The sequence below is a fragment of the Falco peregrinus genome, chromosome 19 (genome assembly GCF_023634155.1).
Source record: "Falco peregrinus isolate bFalPer1 chromosome 19, bFalPer1.pri, whole genome shotgun sequence".
Taxonomy (NCBI): domain Eukaryota; kingdom Metazoa; phylum Chordata; class Aves; order Falconiformes; family Falconidae; genus Falco; species Falco peregrinus.
The window spans coordinates 4,708,220-4,733,486 of NC_073740.1; the positions used below are offsets into that span (position 1 = coordinate 4,708,220).

At 46.9% G+C, this 25,267-nt stretch overlaps 3 protein-coding genes across 3 annotated transcripts; all 3 read left to right on the forward strand.

Annotated features, from left to right (window-relative positions):
- The first annotated feature begins 12,798 nt into the window (after nucleotides 1-12,798).
- LOC129782845 (putative small proline-rich protein 5) lies at nucleotides 12,799-13,117 on the forward strand. Its single transcript, XM_055791820.1, is given in 2 exon segments — nucleotides 12,799-12,981; nucleotides 12,983-13,117. Coding segments are annotated over 2 exon segments (318 nt in total).
- Nucleotides 13,118-19,172: 6,055 nt separating this feature from the next.
- Nucleotides 19,173-19,532, forward strand: LOC114011816 (putative small proline-rich protein 5). The gene has a single exon (XM_027784916.2). It carries the CDS (start codon nucleotides 19,173-19,175, stop codon nucleotides 19,530-19,532), a length of 360 nt encoding a protein of 119 aa, XP_027640717.2.
- A 4,298-nt stretch (nucleotides 19,533-23,830) lies between these two features.
- On the forward strand, nucleotides 23,831-24,931 carry LOC114011815 (keratin-associated protein 4-7-like). Its single transcript, XM_055791776.1, has one exon. It carries the CDS (start codon nucleotides 23,831-23,833, stop codon nucleotides 24,929-24,931), a length of 1,101 nt encoding a protein of 366 aa, XP_055647751.1.
- Nucleotides 24,932-25,267: the final 336 nt, after the last annotated feature.

A 25,267-nucleotide genomic window follows, 5' to 3' on the forward strand; every position in this document is an offset into this window, starting at 1 on the left:
GGTGCTCTTTCCAGAAGGACACCGCATATGAAAGTGCAGAAGGAAGGCACTTGGAAGCATAATCCTTCATTAGAGGAATAATCCAGCCACAGTGGGCTTAGCTGTTAGGACATTCACACCTCTGCAAGTCTCTCTAAGCTTTCTCAGAGCATCTCTAGCACCCTTGCAAAATATCTGAGCCAGGCCCTTCACTTTTGACAAGCTTCTGGTTTGGAGGCAAATGTCTTCCTCAGAAAATCTCCCACTGGAGCCACCAGTGAGATGCCAGAGGGATCAATATGCTGTGCGGCCACCAGACGCTTTCTGAGCATTTGCCTTCCCCTCTCCCAGGTAGCCACGGATCACATCCACCCTTGCAGCGATGTTCTGAGCCACAAGCACTGCCACACTGCTGAACCACAGCCTTCTTGAACCTTCCCTGAGCAGGACCTGGTCACCACCACCCTCTGCCCCACACTTGTTAACCCTCTTGCTTAGCATTTCCCTACACCCATGCTCCCACCCACCTTCCCCAGTCTCCCCCTGTGTTGCCACCTCGCTGGGGGCTGAAGCAGTCCTCGGTAGCTCAGGGCAGGAGCACAGGAATAGGATCATTAAGCAGAAGTAGCAATTACTGCCACATGCAACTCAACAAGCAGCGTGAAGGAAAGATATTGATCAGATGTCATGAGTCAAAGCAAACACTGAAATCAGAGTTTGGTAAATAAATCCTTGCCATTCCTTAGGGTGTCTCACTTCCCGTAGATGTTGGACGCCGTATAAAAGTTCCTGTCTGTTAAAGCTCCTCGTTCAGTCGACTTTTATCTTCTAAATGTGTTTCCGATGGCTGAGGAGGGTAAGTCTGCTCTTTTCTGGGACTTTATTATTCCATATTCATGGGAAATATCTTCATTTGAGATCTTGACATGTGCTTGCAGCAGTACCCACGCTGCCTGAGCATCCACAGCAAAGTTCTCAGGACCTGTAGGGTTTCTTGCTGTGGCACAGATCAGATCACTAGGAAGCAAGGTGAAGTCAGGTCACTGGACTGGGACCCACAGGGCTCAGCAGGCTGAAAACCCAGATGAGCCTCTAGTGAGACTAGTATGTGGTGACTGCACAGTCTTTTCAGTTTTGAACACATTTGCAACGTGCAGGACACATTTTTTATATTATTTAATTGCAAGCCTATGGTGTACTTCGTAATGGTTACATACCTCTATAGCTGTGCCGATTATTTTATGCATAGACCTTTTTGGGGCACTACGCAATGATGGCAATAACCCAGATGGCAACGTCATCTTGCATGGAAATTTTGATCTGCCACTCTTGCAACAGTTTGAAAACAGGAACAAGGACAATCCTTGCTGTTTTTACAGCTCTGTGATTACAGTCATGAAGACGAGTGGGGAAAACCATGGCAGTTACTAGATGCTAAAAGATTATACTTCCGATTTTAATTCGCTAGAAATATATCTTGGAGATAAGAAAGAGAAAAGCTCTCCCAGTAAGAGTCAAAATACTCTTGCATTTGAAGACGAGCTAGGCAGTACCTGGTTTTGACCACATCACCTGAAACCTGCCCACCTGCCATGGTGCCAAAAGTAAGCAAGACAGTGCAGGTTTGATTGTTGAGGTTTTTTTCCTCTTTCAGATTTATCACTATCTCCGAGGGAGATGTGGCCGGCGGAATAGGGGCTACAGCAACGAGATCTCCTTGCACCACAGAGGACACTGCACGGGCAGTGGGAGGATCTCAGGCATCCGGGGACATGGCTCTTTGTCCTGGGATGGGGAAGGTTCGGTCATCTATAGCCGGAGACCTTCATCTTGCCAGCCCAGGCCAACATCATCCCCCTACAGTGCTGAAGGGGGGTACAGATGTGACAGTGGTGGATCTATTGTAATAACCAGTGATGACAGCTGGGGGACATGTAGCTGGGGCGCTGCAGGGAGGACAGTCCCAATCTATGGCACCAGTGGGGGAACGGGGTGCAGCAGTGAGGACTCAGGCCATAACATCATTGGCACCGCGGGCGGGGGTGGAGGATCCAGCTGCCACAGTGGGTACTTGGGCATCACTGCGGGAGGAGACTCTGGGTATGGATACAACGCATCACCACGAGAAAACATCTTAACAACAGGGGGTGGCAGTGGTGGGTCCGGGTACTATAGTGGAGGATTGGGCTATGGCATCGGGGGATGCTCAGGCCCAGAGCTCAGCTCTGGAGGTGGTGGATCCCCCCAGGCCACGCAGCAGAAATGTCCCGTGGTGGTTCCCGACGTCGAGGCCCACCAGAGCAAGAAGAGCAGTCACTGGCCCCCCAGCCAGAAGAAGTGACTGACACAGTAGCCCCCCCTGCTCAGGCAAAAGTGCCTTGGATATGCCCCAATGTGGCTTTTCCCCATCCGTGTCATTCCGGTCGGGGAGCTTTGCATTCCTCACGTGGGGCTGTGCTAGCAACATTGCTGCAAGCACTGCTGGGAAAAGTGATTTGTGCTTTGGTGACGGGGAAAGATTCTTCTCTCCATCTCCTTTTGCTCGTGGGTTGGAAAATAAAACTTCATCATCTGTGGGAAATTCCATTATTGGAATTATTTCTTTAACTTCTGGCTCCTTCACTCAAAATACAGCCAGACACTCAAGGAGCCTCCTTCACAACACAAGATTTACCTTCAACTTTTTGGATATATATTTTCCAACCACCTTCAAATGTAATATTAATTTTACTTTTAATAGAATTAAAATACATCATTTTCCACAGCAAGAGAAGGTTCTTGATTTGGCTCTTGCTGAGGCCAGAGCTTCCCCCGTGCTGTCCCCATCAAATGGAAACACCGTGCCCTGTCGACAGCCTCTGCACGGGTACGTAGGCCAGGCTCTGAGCTACGTTAAGGAGATATGAAAAGCTCCCAGGTGATTTCCAACTGATTATTATTTACAGCGTGACCTTGGGAGTGCAAGGTTGTTTACTTGGAAACAATTACACGCCAGGCTCCTGGCCCAGAGAGATTGCAGGGGATGTTGTAAGCCGGAGCACGTAAACCTTAACACTTGCACCAGTTGCATGAGGCAACTCGACCAAGCTCGTTTGCTTCTTGGCAGTAACCTGTTTCATGACATTTTTTGATAGGATCAATCCCTAAATTAGGCACGGGAAGAAGATGGTTCCTCTGTGCTGTGCTGGTGGGATAGCACGGTGGAGGCTTGAACATCCAGTGCCAGTTGTTAACACGGTATTTGCCAATCATTCAGTGTTTTGGGACTGATCCTTGGGGTTTTTTGACTCGGTAATGAAGGAAAAAACACCCACAGATCTGTGCCCATTTAAAAGGGAGACAAAAAAGCAAAAATCACATTTAAAAAATATTTTTTACCATTGCTGCTTTCACTGACCTGCAGGGATTTTGAACCTTTTAGCTCAACAAAAATCCAGAAAACTTTGCCCCAGTGATTGTAAAACACCACAACTTACAAAAAGCAAAATTTTCTGAGATCTATCCCCATGTTTGGTGCCACAACAGTTATCTTTCACACTGTAAAATGTTGTAAGACTGTGGTGCAGGGAACATTACACAAGGTTTTGTCATCAGCCATATTAAATTCCATTCTAAAATTAGACAGTGTTATCATTAATTTGCATCTACTTATATTTTTTAAATCTACCACTTTGTTATTGATTTCTGTTATTTTCCCTGCTTCACCTGATAGAGCATCAAAGGTAGCAAAAGAATTCAGAAACCTCAAACAACTTCCAAGAGACTTCCAGAAAACTGATTAGAGTTTGGAGTATTTAAAATCTTCTTATCTATTCAACTCACTGACCAAAAACCATCTCAAAATTTCATTTAAAAAAAAAAAAAAAAGCAACAACAACAAAAAAAAAAAACACCAGAAAATACAAGACACTTTGAAAGTATATTTCTTATTCACTGTCCCACCTGGCCGATTCATGAGGCTTGTATCAAAAAAGCACTCCACAAGCTGAGGTGTTAACTGAGCTAGATGATGGAAGAGCGTAATAAAGTCAGGGGAGAAGGAGGATGCTCTTGCATCCAGAGCTTGAACAAGGAGCTGGGGCTGCATCCCACTGCCTTTCTCTGCAGGCTGGAGCGGCTGCAGCTCACCTCCAGCATGAGGCTGGGAGCTGGTGGAGGCTGGATTTTACACACAGGCATACACATGAGCCCTGGGAGATGCAGATTTCCTCCCCACTCATTGCGCAACAGGGGAGGAACGAGTCATCCATCCTTCATGGCTGGTGAGCTGTGGTACTGCAGGACTCTCATCCATGAGCGTGTGGGTGCTTGCAAAAGCCGTGGCCCCTCTGCTTCGGCTGTTTGTAAACAGGCAGGCTGAATGGTAAACATGAATCTGGCTTCTTGATGAAAGTCACTAACTGGCGCCTCTGGATAGAAGCTGAAGAAATTGTTTTAGAGATAGCAAGCGGGAGCCACCCCTCTGGTTCAGATGGTCGGTCGATCTCTGCCCAACAAATCCTTGCTGACTCCCATGTTTGCAGAGGGAGTTAAGATGCAAAACGAGTAAAAACACAGAGTGAGCCCTGCTGAAATTGCACAGTCAAGCTGCTAATGGGAGGGAAAAGGAGAAACCGGGGCTGTTGCAAAGCCGTGGTTGCACAGATGATTGCACCAGGGCCTGGCGAGAACTCCAGGCTTGCAGCAGTCTGCTGCTTTGCACCCAGGGTGCACCCATCCTGCCCCAGGGAACAGCTGGCTGAGCTCAAGGTGCGTGGTGAGCTTGGGTACCTGGTCTCTGAGCTAGCACTTTACTCACATCTTACTCATGAATGCAACGTTTGCCCAAGTGGCTTCTGTAGGCACACATTTCCCATCACGAACACTGGCTGCTTCAGGGGCAGGCAAATAAAAAAATGCAAAATGTTATAAAACCCAGAAATTTTAAAAGAGCTATTCGCTTTGGGGCCTTTTGGTATTGGCCAGGAAAAATGTCAGCGATGGAAATTAGTGATAACTACGTCAGTATCGGTGAAACGGCTATAAAATCAGACATGAAGTAGATGGACACAGGTAGAGAAACTGCCCCACATTTTTGCGGTATTCACAGGTATAAGCCAAGACTTCCAAAAGTGGGCTGGACCACTACCTGGCTTTGACAGGTCTCTTTCCAGTCGTAGCTCTTGGAGCCTGCCACAGTGGCCACAGGCTTCATTATCCTGGTCTTACTGTTCTGGGAAATGACACAGTCAGAGAGCGGAGATCACGAAAGGACCTTCAGCTGCCAAGCTTCTGGCACCTGCAGATGTCTTACAGGGTGAGGACAACTTTAAAGATGCTTTCAGAGTATGTGTGATGATGACTTTCTAAAAACTCAGCATTTTTTATGGCGAGGACCTGAAAGTGGTGGCTCTTGTCCACTGCAAAAGACCCCAGTCCTGCCAAGAGCTGTTGAAGGTGACCAGGCATTGTGACCTCTCCTCCCTGCCAGACTTTGGGCAAGAGGTTTCAGGAGGACAGAAACCCAAAAAAAGCACCACCTTTGCCATCCATTTTGCAATATAAAACTCATCCAGGCATGACGGTGAGACAGTCGAGCCACCCACACAGTTTTCACTCTTGGTGCATTACAACCTGCATGGGGCAGGGTGGCAATTAAAGCTGTGTAACACAAGGAAGACAATCTACTCTATGACAAGTCAATCAAAGAAACCGGGTTGAATAAGCTTTTGAAGGTGGTGGATAATTAGAGGTGTGGCTGTTTTGTAAATACATTGGTCATTTTTCCCCAGGGGTTTATTGCATTTTCAGGAAGAGAGTTAGGAACCGTATAAAAGTTCTCGGAAGGGAGAGCAGCTCATTCACTCAGCTCCCCTCCTTCTTCAGAGCCTTCACAGCCTTCAAGGTAAGTTGCTACTACACGGCTAACATTTCATCCCTATGAAAATTTGCTGAACTGAGCTGAGCTATGCTCTAACAAAGATGAGCCTCTGCAGGCGCTGGGATTATGGGGAGCCAAGTTCTTGCCTGGGTGGCTGGGACAATTTTGTGCTATCAAAATTGGTCTCAAGGCTGCCTATGCTAAGAAGCAAAATTTATTATTCTTCTGTATTTGGTCTACTTCGGTACTTGGCATTCCTAGTTTCCAAAGGGCAAAGTGGAAATAAAAAAGTAAAGAATGGGATTTGGGAATGAGTGGGAGACAGCAGGCTGATCCTTTGTAAGAAACCTTGCGTTAAGCTGGGAATTTTAATTGCACTTGGGAGGTAGACTTCTTTACTAAGCTCCTTTGGAAAATGTCAGTCTTCAGGAGTTGAAAGTATTAAGCTACCCTTGAAGAAATGTAGGAAAGAACTCAGAAGGCAGATTTAAACTATGAGAAGAAGAAGTAGCATGAACAGCCTTTGGCTCATCTGGCTGCATGCTGGGTGCCTTCTGCCTCCTTGAAATCTCAGCTCCCCTCAAAAGGGGATTTAGATGTGCACGTGCAATTTTCCTCATGCCTCAGGAAAATGGGCACTGGTCAGCCAAGGGTCCGCAGGGCATGGAGGGAGCAGAGGACGCAAGGCAGAAGGAAAGCACAGGAGTCTCTTCATTCTGAGCACCTGCCTTTGAAAGTGTGTTTTCCCAAGGCTCTAATACCACCCGTCCTGGCTGTAAATTCACTGGTTGTGCGAGGACCCCTCGGGGCTGTGAGTTTTTCAGACCCTTGCCTCTTGCTGGTGCAGCATAAACTGGCAGCCCACAGCGCATCTGCTGCTCCGTTACACAGCTCAGAGGTAACCCCAGGGTGTCCTGCACGAGTGCTCGTGGGATGCAGCAAGGGAGAGCAGGGAAAAGGCCCCCAGAGTCCAGCAGAAATGGGGAGATCAGGGCTGCTGGGGGTCTCATAAGAGTGCTCAGGTGGTGTAGGCTGATCCGGCACTGCAGAAGTAAAGCCCCAAGTCAGGGAAAATGGACAGGCAGACAGGCAAATCCTGCCGAGCCCCAGCAGGCGTGTAAACACATGAAGGAAATCTGAACCCAAAGCAGAGCAGGGGAAGCACTCTGCCCTTCAAGCATCTAACGACAAAGGTCTCTCCTTCCCAGGGACTGCCACACCAACTGAAAAATGTGCTCCCGTGGAGACAGAGGCTGCCACAGCACTGAGAGCTCCTCCTGCCACAGTGGAGGTTCCTCCTGCCACGACAGCGAAAGGTCCTGCCACGGCTCTGAAGAGGTCATCTGCCACGAAGTGAACGCCGTGCAAGATGTGACGCCAGTGGTGGTCCTCTCTCCCCAGTGCCCTGCGGCCACCGTGCCTGGGCAGGTGTCGGTAGCCCCTGCTCCCTGCCAGCAGCAGCAGCAGATCAAGCAGCCAGTGCAGTGGCCCCCGCAGCAGCAGCAGAAGTGAAGGGGCAAGGATGAGCCGACAGTCAGCACATACCATGGGGCTGCACGTCTCCCCTCTCCCCTGCAAGATGCAGCCCTGAAGCTTGGGCAGGTCCTGCCCCTTCCCTCCAGCACGTATTACCTCTCCCTGCTCCTGATAACGCAAAGTGGCATTAGCATGGCAGAAATGTGATTTGCCTTGGCGCGCACGAGAATTTAAATCCATTAATTTCCTGCTTCTGTCTCCAGTAGCAAAGATGTGATATTAAAACCTAAAGCTCACAAAACATGCTGGCGTCCTAGTGTTTTTCCACCATCACCCTCCCTCCTTATCTTTAGCATCATCCCCAAGCCTACCTTGATTAACAAAAGCTGCTTTTCACAACTTCCCCCACTTCCCATTGCACTTCAACAGTGGTGATGTGTCAGAGCTCAGCTCCCCAATCCCCACACCTTGTGCATCTGCCAGACAATTCCAGATGCTGGGTTTGGAAAAGCCGTCTGGGGTTGAAAGTGCAGATCAGCATCTCTCATCAATCCCAGCCCTTGGCTCTGCGACAACTGGCCCTGAGCCTCAGACCCTCACAGGCACATTTTGAAAGAGCCAAAGCTTTGGCTTCAAGATGCATATAGACAGCTGGTGAGCACAAAGGCAGATCCATCTAGGAAGTCTGAAAATCACTAATGGCCATAAACAAGAAGGTATAAGCAAAGTAAGGGTTATGTCACACTTTATCGTCCTTCTGACCTGTTCTAAATAGAGAATATGGGGTTAGACAGATATTTTGTGCAAGGTAACTCTACCTTCTTTGAAAATCCCAGCAAAGTGTCCTTACTGCCTAGATGAAATACTGGCTGATGCAAAATAAAAGGGGGTTTAAGTCAGGCCATGCATTGCAGCATTGACTCCCAATGTGAACTCCAGTCCTGTAAACACCGTGCATACCTCGAAATCAAGAGCAAGATTGCCAAAGACAAAAATGTTCCCAGTTCCTACCAAGATTTAAGCTAACTTTTCTCTGCAGAAACCATAAAAGTTCTGAGCTTTCCTTGTAGATGTAGAGAAAAGGAATACCAAATGGACAGATGGCCAGAAAAATTAGCAGCTGTATTTCCCACCACACTAGATTCACCCACAGGGTCTCCTTCAGCATCCACCAGCACGGAGGCGGATTGCTGCAGGAATCCGTGCCTCTGTGGGATGAGAGAAGTGTTGTGTGTAATGCGCTACATCTTTAATTAGCAAAGGGTTTGCACTGAATCTTTGAAAGGAACAAGAAACTTATTATTAGCACTTGTTTTATTATTACTGTTAATTAAAATAACGAGGAACATCATTCCCATGTGCAAGGTACATGACTGCAGGTGCAAGGAATGAACATCAGGTCAGAGACGTGCAGCTCTGACTGTGCACGGAGGCGCTGCATGGTGCCACCAACGGTCCCTGTCCCCCCAGACCCCCAGGTACCCCTCTGCCAGTGCCAAACCCATCCCGTGCCAAACGGGAGGTTGAAACAAAGCCAGACTGGAGGCTCCAGGCTGAGTTTGAGTCTGCCTGAAAGCGTTTTGGGGGAAGGGGAGATAAAATCTCCTATCTTAATTCTTTCTAAGCAGTCCAAGTTCTCACCTACGCTCTTGGCTAAGCTGAAGCGCTGCAGGTTGTGTCATTCCTTCAAGGAGACTTAGGAAGAACTTGAGGAATAGAGACAGCAAATCTCTCCTGAGCTGGAGTTTTGTTATCTCAGCAGACACATCTGGGAAGTGAAGCAGGAAAGCGGATTGCACAAATTCAGCAGTAAATTGTCCCCACCTTCCCCCTGCCACGAAGGCCACAGCAGCAGCAACGCCTGTGCTGAGGGAAACCTCTGCAGAGGACATTTTCCGGATGGTGCCTCCATCAAGTCAGCAGGAGAGGAGTGGGCGAGAAACAGACTGCAAAAAGCATGATAAACCCAAGGCAAATACTAGAAAAGTAAGATGCGGGGGGGGGGGGGGGGTGGGGTGGGGGGTGGGGAGCAACAAGCACTGGGGTCCTACACAACCCTTCTGGCTGTGTCGTGGATGCATACGGCGGTGCTGCGATGTGAGACTCTGCAAGCATGCCAATGTGAGGGTCCTGCACACCCTGGTCTCCCATCAGTTGTAGCATCCCCCGTAGCACCTCTCAGAGCATACCTCACAGCTCCGGCATGCCCCACACACCTCACAGCTGCTCACCAGCTCCCTGGCAGAGCAAGAAGACCTGCTTCCCCTGCACGGTGCTGGCTCAGAGCAGACTGAGCGGCGGTAGCTGTAGTGCCGAAAGTCGTGGCCACCCTGGCATGAGTCTGTGCCACTGGCGCAGCCGGGGCCATAGGCATAGCGGAGGGGGGTGCGCCGGGTGTCCAGCCAGGAGCCTGCCGGGTCATACCAGGTTGAGTTCAAGTTGAAGAAGGATTCCCTCCCAGAAGAGCATGCCATTTTGGGTGGTGGAGTACACTTAAAGGAAAGGAAGCTCGGTGTTGGAAGCAAGACAATGTCATCTTATGCATTTTTTTTATGTACTTAGTGCACTTCAAGATAAGCAGAGCCAACCAGAAATAGAGGATTTACCTACAGCAAATTTGGATTTCTTTTTCCCACCTGTTTCATCATTGTCTATAAGGTATTTGCTGGATGACATACTAGATACTGTAATATTTTTCCAGCAAGTGAGATATTTATTCCAAAAACCTAATTTTAATTGTTACTTTCAATAATTAGATATCATTTATCAATGAAAGAAAATAAATATTCCATAGAAAGTATCTCTCTCTTGCACTATTTACAATAAACAAGCCGTTTGCTTTTAGGTAGAGCCAAGTCAAGTGGGTAAACACAGAGCCACAGTCTACAAATAAGTTTCCATAAATGTTCCAGATCATCAGTTAACTCACATACCTCAGCCAACAACAGGGAAGCAGTAAGAGAAGTAAAGTCAAACTGAAGGGAATGGCCTGAAACAGGGGAACTTTATAGAGCAGGAGGCTTCAGCAGTGAGGCATTCCTGCAGAATGGGGGCTTTGCCCTCCCCTGACCACTGCCACTTTTATTTGCTGCCCTTGATTCCTGATATTTACATCTGTCACACTTTTTTTATCATATTCTCTGTTTATGTAACAGCAGATTTACTCCCATACTTAATCAAAGATTTCTAAGGGCACTGCCTAACTACAGCCTAAATAAAACTTTGCAGCAATGTATTTATAGGCTTATCCTATACATTGTGATACTGAAGTACAGATGTGAATGGACCTGTTTGAGGGATCCCAGTGACTCAGTAGAGCATCACCCAAAATCAATTGTGCCTGATGTCTAATCCACAATTCCATCCCAGTGTTGACACATTCTTGCCTTTTATGGGACAAGAAAATGTAATTGATAGGTTGGATGGGCATGACCTGTATGTAGACACGGAAAGACTGAAGTTCATCCATGATTCACAGGAGAATCCAGGCTCAGAAGCATCCACCTCTACTGTATTACACTGGTTTATTTTTTCTTGAGCTACAGCCATGTCTAATGCATATTTCCGTGAGAGCTGCAGCGATGCCACGGATGAGTATTGAAAGCAGCAGTATTAGCACTCTGTCCCAGCTAATAGTCCAACTATCATCTTCAACATCATTGTCAAATTAAAGATATTAAACCTTGAACTGGGGGCAGCACATGGCCCACCTCACAACCTCAACTACTAAAAATTTCCAGAAAGTAAACTAAAGACAGGTTTTATTTAAAATGTTGGGGAAAAAAATTAGAAGTACATAAAAGAAGGAGAGAGGAAAATAGGAACAGGAGATTAAACCTCTAGGAATGTGAGCAGGACTTAGGCTGGTGGGTTCACCTCAAAGCACTCTGCTCCAGGATTTGGTACCGCTGCCATCGACACCATATTGCAGAATCAGAATAAAACAACATCTATAAAAGATATATCGGGTTTGCATGGCAAGGTTTTGTAGCAGGGGGGCTACAGGGGTGCCTTATGTGAGCCCCCACGTCTGACAGAGCCGATGCCAGCCAGCTCCAAGATGGACCTGATGGTGGCCAAAGCTGAGTCCATCAGTGATGGCTGGTAATGCCTCTGGGATAACATATTTAACAAGGGGCTAAAAAAAACCCAACTGTGCAACTGCAGTTGGAGAAAGGAGTGAGAGTGTGAGAGCAACAACTTTTCAGACACCCAGGTCAGGGCAGGAGGAAGCAGGGGGAGATCCAGGCACCAGAGCAGAGATTCCCCAGCAGCCCGTGGTGAAGGCTATGGTGAGGCAGGCTGTCCCCCCACAGTCCACGGAGATCCACGGTGGAGCAGATGCCCACCTGCAGGCCAGGACACATCATGCAGACAGGTTGAAACTGTCAGTGCAGGACATCTTTAGGGTAATGCTAAATCTCTCATTAAAATATCCGGTACTATTGGGCAATTCAGCTGGAGTATTCTGGCCCTAAACGTAACCTGCATGACTTAACACTAGTAATCATTTTTCTTTCTCATGGAGGTGCAATCACGTTTAGCTCTTGGTCCATGTGACATCCTGGCGCAACTTGAGGATTTGGTACTTCTGAATGACAAACATCTCTTCCGCTTGATACTTGTTGTCCGTGACCAGATCCATTAGTTTCTTCAGTATTGGCGTCACTTTGTGTGAAATACCTTCCAATCTCTTTCATAGGGAGGTGAAGGAATTAGAGTGCTATTAATAACCCATGGGACAATTATACTGCTAAAAGCACAGTGCATCAAAGGGAAAATGAGGGAAGCTGAACACAGCGGATAGAAATGGGCTGGGATATGTAATTAGGTTACACTTGCCAAGAGATGTCTCATGTCCCAGATAACCCTTTGGAAGAGTATAAAAGGTCTCTCATCCCAATTTCCTTCATTCGGTTCTCTGTTCCTGTACACCTACATTTGTGTTGCTGAAGGGGTAAGTCCAATTTTTCTATTTATCTTGAGTTTCTTCAGCTCATACAAGCTTTGGTAGAGTTGGAGTATAATACTCACTCCCCACCTCTGGACCTCGGTGATGCCAGAGCCCAAGTTCCTGTTACCCACAGGAGCTGTTCTATGAACACAAATGACAAGTGGGATAGATTGGAAAATACAGAGGGAGGACAGTCAGAGGACTTTATGGAAAAAAGGCTTTGAAGCTTTGGAGTAGAAGGCACTGGAAGGCCCAGGGCTGCGTACGGGCAACAGATGTTTTGAATAATTTCTCTCTGAAAAGCAAGTTGCATCTCTAAAAGGTCGTGTTTTTAGTGGGGGATATAAATCATCTCCAATACTTAATCAGCACTGAAATAATTTTCTTATCCCTGAAGAACTAGACATTAGGAAGAAAATGGGGAGTTTGAGAGCAAATTAGAGAATAGAGGTATGCTCACACACATCAGGGCTGCTGTACCAGCATGACCGTCTCTCTCTTCCCTACAGCTTTGCCAATACTCCACAAGATGTGCTCCCGCAGGTCCTGCCACAGCCACGAAACCTCCTGCCACGAATCCCACTCCCCCTGCCATGACTCGGGGCCCTCCTGCCACGACTCCCGGCCCTCCTGCCATTACACCATCCAGAGGCAGCCCGTGCAGAAGTACAACTACGTGACGCCCTGCTGCCCCCCGGTGCAGACCTATTGCCCCCCCTGTGCAGCGCTATTGCCCCCCCATGCAGAGCTATTGCCCCCCGGTGCAGCGCTATTGCCCCCCGGCCCCCTACTGCCCCCAGTACACCAAGAACATCTGCAAGCTGCCACCGACGTACCCCAAGTACTAGCAGCAGGATCCAGCCCCAGCACTTGGACCTACCGGCTCGCTTCTCCCTTGGATGCTCTTGATGCCTGAAGCTTGAACCATGGGTTCTCATTTCCCATTCTAGGCTTGTGTGAATCCTAGAATACTTCATCTTTTCTTCAAAATATAAATCAGATCTGTTTTAATTTATTTAGCATGCAAGACCCAGCTTATGTTCTTTTCCAAAAGACTGGGAATTATTTATCTTGGCAATGGCTTGCATACAATGTGTCAACCTCCAAAACACGCAAATGAGACAATAAAATTTCATTTCCAAAAATAGAAAAAGTTTACAGTTTTTTTTATTCTTTGACCTCTTTACTTGAGAATTATCTTTACTTCTGACTTCTTAGACATTGCTTCTCATTCTTTTCTTTCCAAACTTATCACAAAATACCCACATCCCGAATTTTCAAAGTGAATGAAAGCCAGTCATTCCAGATGCATTTCTACAGCAGCGGAACACATTTATGCGCAACATACAGAGAGCTCAGCTATACCCTGTTTAGCCTAGGACTGTCTTCCTCAGTCCCCTGCTTCAGCAGCACCTCATACTTTATGTGTCACTCTGACTCAGAATTACAAACTTTTTGAGGTGTCCCATAAATGCAAATAGGTGCCCAGAGGTCTTCTCTAACCCGCCTTTTTTAACTGAACTGCAAATTACTGCTCTCAATGAAAACTGCACACACTTAAAAATAAATGCTAAATCTCTGTCTACTTTTTTACAACCTAAGATTATCCTTATCTTCCCAGTCACCAGCCCATCTAGCTGAGACATCTGTTCTAAAACAGGATCGCTCACTTCCTTCTGCCAGTGCCTGTTTCCCTGCATCACAAAGAGCTCAACAACTTAAAGCTTCACCTTAAGTTGCTAACTTTGAGTATCTAAAAAAGGGTGAGGTGAATGCACCCTGCGTGATAGGGAACTGACACAAGGGCCTTCCCCAAAAATACCATTTTAAAAACCTAGATGGACAATTTCTACATTATTTATAACTCTCAGCACTTTTCAGAAGACTGCAGGTGAGACTTTCCTAAACAAGGGCTAGCTCTGAAAGATTTTTTTAAAAACTTCTTTTTGTTGCTGAATCACAGCCTTGAAAAATAAATAAAAAGAACTTTAACCAGGACATGAAACCATGCTTTCCCAGGACGTATTTTCAAGTTCAGAATGAATTAGCATCTCGCAAAATTGTTGTCAGAGTAGCAACGTAGCAATACTTTTTTTCCCCCCAAATTGGACATGAAAATAAACCCTGAAAGATATGAAGACCATCCCAATAGAGATAGCTGCTCCCTTCTGAACTCGGTGAGCAACTTTCAAGACCCACTTGTTCTAGTTGCATGAGGACAGACCCATGGGATGCTCCTGAGGAGTTCCTGCAGCACCCACCGGGATCAAAGTCACAGGAAAGGAACAATTACCCATTTCATTGTCCTAAATTAAAGCCTGGGGCCACTGTGAGAGAAACTTGGTAGTAAATAGTAAAACGCTGCAATGTGCAAAAACTACAAAACTGCTTAAGATGGGAGCCTGAAGCAATTTGGGATCTGAAAACAGGATGCCAATAGTTAATAGCTTCCCAGCACAAATCCTTCCTGCTTAGGATCTGAAATCCCCTTCTTCTAGGAGGAGTGTAAACAGGATAATATCGTGGCACAATGGAATAACAGCTGATGGGTGATGGACTCACAAACAGAATGAAAAAAACTGGAATTGGGAACATTCTTCTGGTGTCATCTCCGGTGTTGAGGCATTAGGTGCATTTGAGCTAGTCAAGAGGACTTCCCTCTAAGTGGAGTACATGTGAGTTGTGGCTGTTAATTACAGTCCCTTGTGTCACAAAAAAACATATCAATCAAAACGTGAGTCTGCCATGCAGACCAAGGGGCAGCATGCGGGGTAGAGTCAACACTTTTGAATTGTACGTTGATGCAATACTGGTTGCCCAACAACAAATCACTTAATAACTCTGGGGTTAGGCTCATTTTTAATATGTAAATATGCAACTGCCTTCAAAATTCCCTTATAAAGCAGATTGGGAAATTCACTGCCTATTAACAAGTTAAAGAAAAAGTCATAATTGTTCTTCCTGACTCTGTCAAATCGGAAATGCTAAAAACTAGACACAGAAGATGAATGTGACTACTTAATTGTCAGCATTGCCAAGAGATGCATAATTTCTTGGACAACCCTTTGGAAGATATAAAAGTCCGCCATCCCCTGTTCCTCCTTCATTCAGTGTCAGCTCTCAGTGCTCTTCCTTTTGCCTTCTCAAAAAAAAAAAAAAAAAGGTAAGTTGGATTATTTGATATATCTACTATTGAGCAGCAGGAGCTCACATAGGAATTCTAGCTGACTAGTTCTGCATTTAGACCTTGCCTTTGTCTTAGAAATTTATTAATTTCAGTGACTGAGTGCCTGAACCTGTAAGCTACACGAAGGGTGCTCATGGTCTGCTCACAGCAGATGGGATGACCAAAAAATAGGAGTAATTGAAAGACCACGTCTGCAAAGACACAGAGTCTTTGGGATCCAGCAAAGAATGAATTCCCAGACTAGCTGGTGATGGAGGGAAAGACACCTCAGACAAGTCAGTGCAGTTTTAGAAGTAAATTTTACCTTAAAAAGCCAACAGTAGCATCTTGGTAGGGAAATTCCCATCAGAGCTGGGCCATCGTAGAGTATCCCCCAAAAGACAAGGCAATATCACTTTCAGGGTCAAGATACCCCATATATTACAAAACAAAGGAAAACAAAACTTCCCATACCACTACAAAAAAAGATCCAAGGGAAAGGCAGAAGGTTACAGTGGGGCAGCCGTGACAGCTTGATGGTCTCTCTCTTCCCTACAGCTTTGCCGATACTCCAGAAAGATGTGCTCCCGTGGGTCTTGCCATAGCCATGAAACCTCCTGCCACGGATCTCGGTCTTCCTGCCACGGATCCCACTCCTCCTGCCATGACTCGGGGCTCTCCTGCCATTACACCATGCAGAGGCAGCCTGTGGAGTACACCTACGTGATGCCCTACTGCCCCCCCATGCAGCGCTATTGCCCCCCTGTGCAGCGCTATTGCCCCCCGGCCCCCTACTGCCCCCAGTACACCAAGACCATCTGCAAGCTGCCACCTACATGCCCCAAGTACTAGCAGCAGGATTCGGCCCCAGCACCTGGACCCACCGGCTCGCTCCTCCCTTGGACACTGTGGCCACGGATCACCTCATCCTTACTGAAATCCCTGTGTCTCTGCCATGTGCCTCACTGCTGGTCTGGATGAAGTGTTCCCCTAATTATCATTTAAGGTGTCATTCTTTCTAATTATTCAGGAAATGTTCTTTCTAATTATTTGGTGCATAATTACTGTTGGGAATCTTTCTGTGCCATGCACTTCTCTTTCAGACTCATCTAGGTGAGGGAAACAATAAATCTTGTAATTCATGAGACCCGCATTGTCTTTCTTTATTCGCTTTTTCCTTTAGACTTTTTTATTTTTTATTAAACTTCCGTTAAGTTTCCTCATATTCTCAAAGTGCCACGATAGTTAGTAGCCAATAACAACAATTTCCACCTTCATTTGGGAAAAACGGGACACATTAGTAAAGGAAAAAATTCTCAGCTACCATAAACCTACATCAGCCTAAAGGGCTGAACAGAACAAAGTTTCCCCTGCTTACACCAGACTATGAGCTGGTCTACACAGATTTTTGTCCCATCATTTTGAAAAAAGAGCAAAGACAATTTAATTCAGGCTCTTTTGTTCTGGAGACAAGCACAGCTCATTAAATGAAAGAGGAATAATTAGTTCATAAGCTGCTAATAATCCTACTCAGTACATGCAATAATTTCCTTCAAGCTCAACTTTGGAACTTGGGCAAATAAATGTTTTCAAATATCTTCAGACCTCTGAGCCTCTGAAAACAGAAGTCACAAACTTCTTCATATTCTAGTGTTGTTTGTCACCAATATGTATTTTGGAGCAGAGAAATGGGTTAGACCTCAGAAGGTCCATCTCATGTAAGACTCCTGTGCACTCACGTAGACCAGATCTGAGCACCACAATATGTTATTATGGAGAGCTCATAAACCAAACCTTGCTGAATGTAACTGAGCAAGTACCAGTCACCACATTGCTCTAAAAATGACGCTTCATCACTGGAGGTTGGTCTTCCCTTACATACACCCATAAAAGAACCACAAGCAATGGGTGGTAACTCTTTAGAGATCATGTTTTCCTTAGCAGGATCTGAATTTAAAAGATTCAGAAACATTTTTTGAGGGGGTGTGTAACAACACCCCAGTTTTGGAAGGCTTTTGAGGAGGTAGAAAGATTTCAGATGAACATCAGTGTGCAACTGCAGGCCAAAGCACGGAGGGAAGGAGACACAGCATCGGCTTTGCTGACTGGGCAGCTGCAGCCTCTCCTGGTGTTGGACCCACAACTGAGTCACAAAATGTCCCTGAGGAATCCGTGCAATCCTCCCTTCCCACACAGAACTCACCACAAGCAACTGTATCGCCTCTAGCCTGAAGAAAAGCTGTAGGACACCCGTACTTTAGAGAGAGCTTCTTGTTAGCAGTCAGCGAATTACTCTAATGGGTAACATTTTCCAAAGTTGATGAGTTATGGGCTTCATTTTCTTGTGCTTCAAAGACCAAGTCAAACAGGATTATAAATCCAGCTTTAGTGCCCATAATTTCCCCACTAATGACAGAACCCAATATTTGCTCACGCTTCAGCTCAGATGCTCCCTTTTGCTGAATCCTCTGCTTTCCAGACATCTCTGCAGGTAAGATTGGGTGAAAAAAAGTACAAGAAATCAGCGAAGGGAAAGAGAAACCAAGGAACAGAAAAACTGAACATACTCATACCCTGTACGGAGCTCATCACCATTCTTCTCTGATCTTAAGTACTAAATAAGCTTTGATACAAGTGGAACATCCTGATGTGGTCAGCCAAGTCATCAGGCAAGTCAAGGAACGTGTGAAGAATCAGAAATAGTTTCTTTTTTGCCATACCTGGGGACCGAAGAGATTGTGCCAGCCTTCCCAGCATCGTGCCATCCCCATGAGTTGCAGCTGGCAATCCCATTTCCTCTTGGCATTCAGCAACGTGTAAATTAAAATCCTGAGCTGTCACCTGCACAAAACGGTAGGCCTACCCCAGGAGTCAGCATTTCTGAGACTTAAAGACCTTTCTGTCACTGATGCAATCCCAGTTGCCCATTGGCAAGCTAATTAACACCTATGAGATTAGTGTCCGTCTCCAGGAAATGGGAAAGAAATGCCTCCCAAAATCCTTATGTGCATTAGGAATTACATATGGGATGAAATACAATGTGACAAAGAGGAAATGCTAAAAATAGAATAGCGCAAACATCCGCGGGATTGAGTGTGGAAATAATTAAATTGTCATTGTGAAGAGGTGTCTCATATCCGAGATAAACTTCTGGAGCTGTATAAAAGATCACTCAGCCCAGTCCTCCTCAGACCTTCGCTTCCAGACACTTCTCCCTGTAGCTGAAGAAGGTAAGACTGATTTTACTATTTCTGATCGTGCTCTGTGAAGAAACCTCCAGTAGAGGTTTTTATGGACCTCCTGGGAGCTGGGACTTAACTAAAGGCTTTCCGCTTGCAGCCTCACGGTGCTCTGAGTGCCATGGTGCATGGCACATGGAGGGAGGAGGACCACCGGGGAAGGTGCAGCAAAGGCACACGCAGGGACCCTCGGGCGACACAAGCTCCGTGCCCTTCCACAGGGGAGATGGAGTTTGGGAGTGGCTCGTGGGGCTCGTTGCATCAGCTCGCAGGGACCTGGCTTCACGCAGGAATTGTCAGAGCAAGCCCTGCGGATAAGGCAGGACGGAGGGTGCATTCAGTTTGAGTTAGGCAGGCAAAAAGAAAGGGAGAAACAGTTTGCTGGGCATCTCAAGATAAATATTTTTTTAAAAAAGGGGAGGGAATAAGAAATGAATGTGGACCTCCTCTTACTCTGTTCATCTTTTGCTCCTGACAGCTTTGCCGATACTCCACAAGATGTGCTCCCGCAGGTCCTGCCACAGCCACGAAACCTCCTGCCACGAATCCCGCTCCTCCTGCCATGACTCAGGGCTCTCCTGCCATGACTCCCGGCCCTCCTGCCATGACTCCAGGCCCTCCTGCCATGACTCCCGGCCCTCCTGCCATTACACCATCCAGAGGCAGCCCGTGCAGAAGTACAACTATGTGACGCCCTGCTGCCCCCCGGTGCAGACCTATTGCCCCCCTGTGCAGCGCTATTGCCCCCCCCTGCAGAGCTATTGCCCCCCGGTGCAGCGCTATTGCCCCCCGGCCCCCTACTGCCCCCAGTACACCAAGAACATCTGCAAGCTGCCACCGACGTACCCCAAGTACTAGCAGCAGGATCCAGCCCCAGCACTTGGACCCGCCGGCTCACTCCTCACCCAAAGCCTCAAGCCCATCTCCTTGCTCACTGCTCGCCAGCCGTGCTGCTTCTCTGCAAACAAGCACTTTTAAAACAGTTGGAAGGTAGCGCGATATTAGGATGATGAAGTCTCTCAGTTTAATGAACTTTGGAGCTGTTATCTTCTTTCTGCCAATGCAAAGCTCACTGTCCACTGGGAATGGTTTTTTTCTTGCTTTGCTGCTTCACTCTCCAGCAAGACAATAAAAATTTTATCTCAAGCCTACCTAACAGTTCTGGATGTTTTCATCCGCTCCATCATATCTGCTTGCCTGGTGGCATCAGTTTTATCTCATGGGTTTAGAGCCATGCTTTAATCACTGGTGAAAATAGATAAAGCAGGAGGAACATCAAGGAAACATGAAAGTCAAGGAAAATGTCCGTGGCACCTACCAGTGATGCCAGGAGCGCTGCAGCACATGCAGAAGGCTAGGAGGAACACGTCGGGTTAATTCCTGATAAAACCAAATATTTGCCCTGAGCTCGGCAGACATAATGGGGGTTTCAGAGTCACAGCCGGGGGGCTTGGTCTGCACATTCCTGGTTTTACTGCAGATGCAATCTTTAAAAGCCGCCGCTATATTTGGAAACAAAACAAAGCAAATCCTGCAGGGTTTGGAACCTGCCTTGGAATACCCTCAATTAAACAATTCCTACAGTGTAAAATGAGAGAAGCTTTCCCCAGCATGATTCATCCATCCCAGGGCAGGCATGGGAAATAGGCTGGATGAACTGGACATTGCAAGGACCTGCTAAATGGCCGGTTGGTATAGAACTAATTGGAATTAGTTATTTGCAGGTTATGGAGAAAATCGTTATTACAGAGGAACAGCCTGCTAAAAAGTAAAAGTTGCAAACAGGATGCAGAGGGCAGTTAATGACTCCCCTACACTCCAGCTGTTGCCATGGCTGAGAGATGAGTCATTTTCATACGACCCTTGGCAGCTACTTTAAAAACTCCTTTCCTTACTCACTCTTCACCTCTCCGCCGTTGAGTATTGAGTCAGTAAGGCTTTCTGTCCATAGGAGCGTGTTTGCCTTCAAGTATATACATCCACTTCCCCTTGCTGCCCCAGGCCTCCAACTTTCTATTCTGTGATTAATCATGGCGCTTTTTATTTCCTCTTCCTTTCCCAAGTCCCACAAAGAGCACGAAGCCTCTGAGCTGGTTACGCTTCCTGCTGTGCTCAAGCTTGAAGTTCCTGTTAACTTGAGGATGAGAAATGGCCGCAATTACAGGGAAACAAGACAAAGGTGGTTTTGTTTCTATTCTATTCTAAGCTTCTGTCAGCCCTGGAGAGGTTTGACACCTGGAACATCAAGGAACAAGCCTTAATGAATGCTTTAGCTTGTTAGAATACCTTCTTTTTTAATTCAGAGGCCATGGACATTTGGCAAGAGAAGTCCTCTATACCTAATGCTCTAGATAGCTTAGAGGAACATTTCTGCTCTGATGAGTATGTGCTAAATAACCTAACAGTGGATTTCCACAACAAGGATAAATTGTGAGCAAACCCCGGAGGATTAACAAGGAGGAATTCACCTTAGCTGTTTCACGGTGAGGCTTGCTTCACTGCATCCATAATTCTCAAATCAGAGTGGTGTTACTCTGGGCACCTTACAGAGCCTGCTAAGTTCATTCACTCAAGATTAACTTTAATTGGGTTGGGGTTTTTTTTACCTAATTTGAATATTATTTTTTTTTAACTTCTCTTGTAACATCAGCTATGGGTCTCCCAGCTTCCTGTGGATCTGTCTTACATGGCTTTAGACACCTCTGATGTTCATATCCAGTTCTAACAGTAGTGGTGGGTTTTATGACTCAAGGGACACTGGATGAAGCAATGCACCAGATTCGTACAAAGTCAAGCAGAAAACTGCCTCACTTTGACTAATATCGCTTACTTTACCTCGCTGCTCAGGATCCAACTTGTCTGTCTTTTCTCTGCACGCTCAGAAGTCCCCTCCTGGCCACCTCCCAGGTTGCCATGAGCCAGCTTTATTGTTAGGCGAGATGCAGGTACTCAGCTTGTGTAAATCTCTATCGTTAATTAGATTGTAATGTGTGGCAGTGACCTGGTCTAACCCGTCGTTAGCATGAAGCGAAACTCAATAGGGAATGAAGCCTGTGTTTTAGTGGGCAGGAACATCAACCTTGGAAAGAGCTTGCCAGGAGAAGTGGTGACTTCATGGTGCTTTGAATTCTTCAGAGCAAGACTGGGTAGCATTTTAAAAGCTGGGATGTAGCCAGATAAAATCATTAACTACTCAACAGAAACCCATGCTGTATGTCACCAGAAGTCAAACTGAAGATTCGCGGTGACCCATCTTGTCCTCAGCATCTGTGATCTGGATTGCACCGTCTTTCTGTATAAACAGAAACAGCCTGAATCTTCTCTCCTCCACCTCAGCAGAAATCAGGGCATCTCCAGTGAAGCTGTACCCTGTAGAGGATGGTGGTCAAGGGTCTTTCGGTGCTCTGCTCCCACAGCAGCCCTGCTCCCCGGCATGATCTCAGAAATGAAATATTTAATCACGTCAGTCATGATCGCAGGTCCCGTGAATTTCCTCTGACCGGAGAGAGATAATTTTTTTAGAAGACGTAGTTTAATTTGAAATCCTAAAGATGCTCAGGGCATCACATGAGGCCTTCAGGCTTTCATGCAAAATAAATATTAACGTCATTAATGAATAATTGCAACATGATCATTAACATCAGAACTAATGAATGTCAATGGGTGACTGAGAACTGAGCATAGAGTTATTCAAAAAATAACATCCGTAGGTGGATCTTTCATTACTCAAGGGCATACTAGGACTTAAAAAAATGGAACTGGAATTTTGCAGATCAAGTTATGCTAAGTGGAAACAGGATGTAAAACTTCCAGAAAAGTTTTGTGTTTTGCTTTTATTTAAAGATGTCCAAAAGGAACTGGAAAAATATGGACTCCAATTTGACCCAAACTCTATTCCAAATTTCCATAAGGAATTTTCACAGTACTTTGCACTTAAAATTTCTGATATTGGCAAGGCCAATGGCATGTGTTTTCCCATGCATGGATGGAATGAGGCAGCAAGGGATGAGATGTCAAGAACTTTCTGTTACATATTTGCCCTTCTGATGATCAGAAACCCTGAAGACAGACATTGGGCTTCACCATTTCTGCATCCAGAACCAAAACATGGGGCCTTGGAATTACACTTCCTGGAATTCTATTTTTAAAAATCATATTGAGGAGTGACTGACATCCAGAAGGCCTCTGCATGCCTCTGAAATCAGCTGCTCCTCAATCTTAATTATGATTTTTATGTTAATTGAGTACTCACTAGCACTGAACAAGCCACCTAGCATCTCAATATAACAGCATTACCATATGCAAAATGAGCAGAAACATACCTCCACCAGCATCACACAAGAATTAACTTGACATTAAAAAATTGTAAAAAATTTACAGAACAGATTGATAATGACACAAAATTGAGGGGCTGGTCAAAAACCACGAGGCAAAGACTAAATAGATGAAGGGACATTCAACAAGTAAGTATAGGCTTAGTGCGTAAATCACAAATTGCTGTGGGGTACCTCATTTCCGGCAGGACAATTTTGAGCTAAATAAAAGGTCTCCCCATCCCTTTGCTCCTCACTCAACTGCACTGCTCAGCTAGCACGGTAAGTGTTAGCTATTAGCAGTGTTCCTTGATAGCAACGGTTCTCATTTGGGTTTGGTCAAGCAATGAATTGAAATGTCTCTTTGTATCCGGTCTTTGTGGGGTGTTGGGTGAGATGACCTTTAAAGGTCTCGTCCAACCTAAGCTAATCTATGATCTGCAGCTGTCTCTGAAAACCAGATTTTCCTAGCCTGTTGGTCTGTTGCGTATTGCAAAAGACAGTTGGCAGAGAGAGCCCAGCGGAAAACAAGCTTCTTGGGATGGAAATCCATGGAGTGATCATCATGGATGAGCACAGGAGAATGAGTTTCCAGGACAGTTCAAAAGATGCAGAGATATCGCTGGGATGGTGACAGGTGGCTTGGTTTCTGTAAGGATCTTTTTTTGCAGCTCAGGAGAAATAAATGGAAAGTGGTGTGTGATATGGCTGTTGCCCATAGGCCTAGGTGGTGGCATTGGTATTGGACACAAGACACATCTGTGTCCTAGGAAAGATGGGTTGTGTCTGAAAGTACATTGTGTTTCAGGTCCTCGCCCCTTCCAGCCTTGACTACGCTGCAACATGTGCTCTACTGGATGTTGCTCCACCGGGTGCTGCTCCATTGTGAAGAGCAAAACAGTGTGCTGCAGCCAGCCGTGCCAGAAGACCGTCTGCTGCGAGCCGTGCCAGAAGACCATCTGCTGCGAGCCATGCCAGACAAGCGTCTGCTGCAGCCCATGCCAGCAGTCCTGCTGCTGCGACCCGTGCCAGAAGCCCTGCTGTGACCCGTGCCAGAAGCCCTGCTGTGACCCGTGCCAGACAACTGTCTGCTGTGACCCGTGCCAGAAGCCCTGCTGCGACCCATGCCAGAAGCCCTGCTGTGACCCATGCCAGCAGTCTGTCTGCTGCGACCCGTGCCAGAAGCCCTGCTGTGACCCGTGCCAGAAGCCCTGCTGTGACCCGTGCCAGACAACTGTCTGCTGCGACCCGTGCCAGAAGCCCTGCTGCGACCCATGCCAGAAGCCCTGCTGCGACCCATGCCAGACAACTGTCTGCTGCGACCCGTGCCAGAAGCCCTGCTGCGACCCATGCCAGAAGCCCTGCTGCGACCCGTGCCAGACAACTGTCTGCTGCGACCCGTGCCAGAAGCCCTGCTGCGACCCATGCCAGAAGCCCTGCTGTGACCCGTGCCAGACAACTGTCTGCTGTGACCCGTGCCAGAAGCCCTGCTGTGACCCGTGCCAGACAACTGTCTGCTGCGACCCGTGCCAGAAGCCCTGCTGTGACCCGTGCCAGCAGTCTGTCTGCTGCGACCCGTGCCAGAAGCCCTGCTGTGACCCATGCCAGCAGTCCTGCTGTGACCCATGCCAGAAGCCCTGCTGTGACCCATGCCAGCAGTCTGTCTGCTGTGACCCGTGCCAGCAGTCCTGCTGTGACCCGTGCCAGCAGCCCGTCTGCTGTACCAAGGTGTGCCAGCCATCCGTCTGCTGCTGTGGCCAGCGACCCTGCTGCTGCTGTGGCTGCCGTCCCTGCTGCTGCTCTGGATGTCAGTCTTGCTGCTCCTACGTGGTGAAGAAGAAGCCCGTCATGGTGTGCTGCAGCCCCGTGCAGTGCTGCTCTCCCATGAGGAAGTATTGCATCCCCATCCAGCAGTGCTGCGCCGCAATCAAGAAGCGCTGCTGAGCCAGCTCTGGGTAACAAAAGCAGCTCTGCCAGCTCCCATCTCTGGTTTGCAACAAGAACAGGCACAAGGAGATGAGAACCTGCTCATTTGCTTCCAGTTCACATGATGATGGAGTAAACGCCTCGCTATTCTCTTCTTGTTTTCAAATTTAAGCTGTCTTCTTTCTGCCCTTTGATTATTGAACATCTACTCGAATGTATCACCCACTGCACATGGGAAAGAGCTGTTAGATGTTAGTGGCGCTGTTAATTCTCTTCTTGGTGTACAGGATGTGGGGTACCTTTGCTGTCACTGTGATCGTTCTTCATTTTCTGTCTTGACTTGTAGGCAATAAA

Bases quoted from the DNA above. Each gene is read 5' to 3' on its own strand.
- LOC114011815 (XM_055791776.1), top strand. From the start codon at position 23,831: ATGTGCTCTACTGGATGTTGCTCCACCGGGTGCTGCTCCATTGTGAAG.
- LOC114011816 (XM_027784916.2), top strand. From the start codon at position 19,173: ATGTGCTCCCGCAGGTCCTGCCACAGCCACGAAACCTCCTGCCACGAA.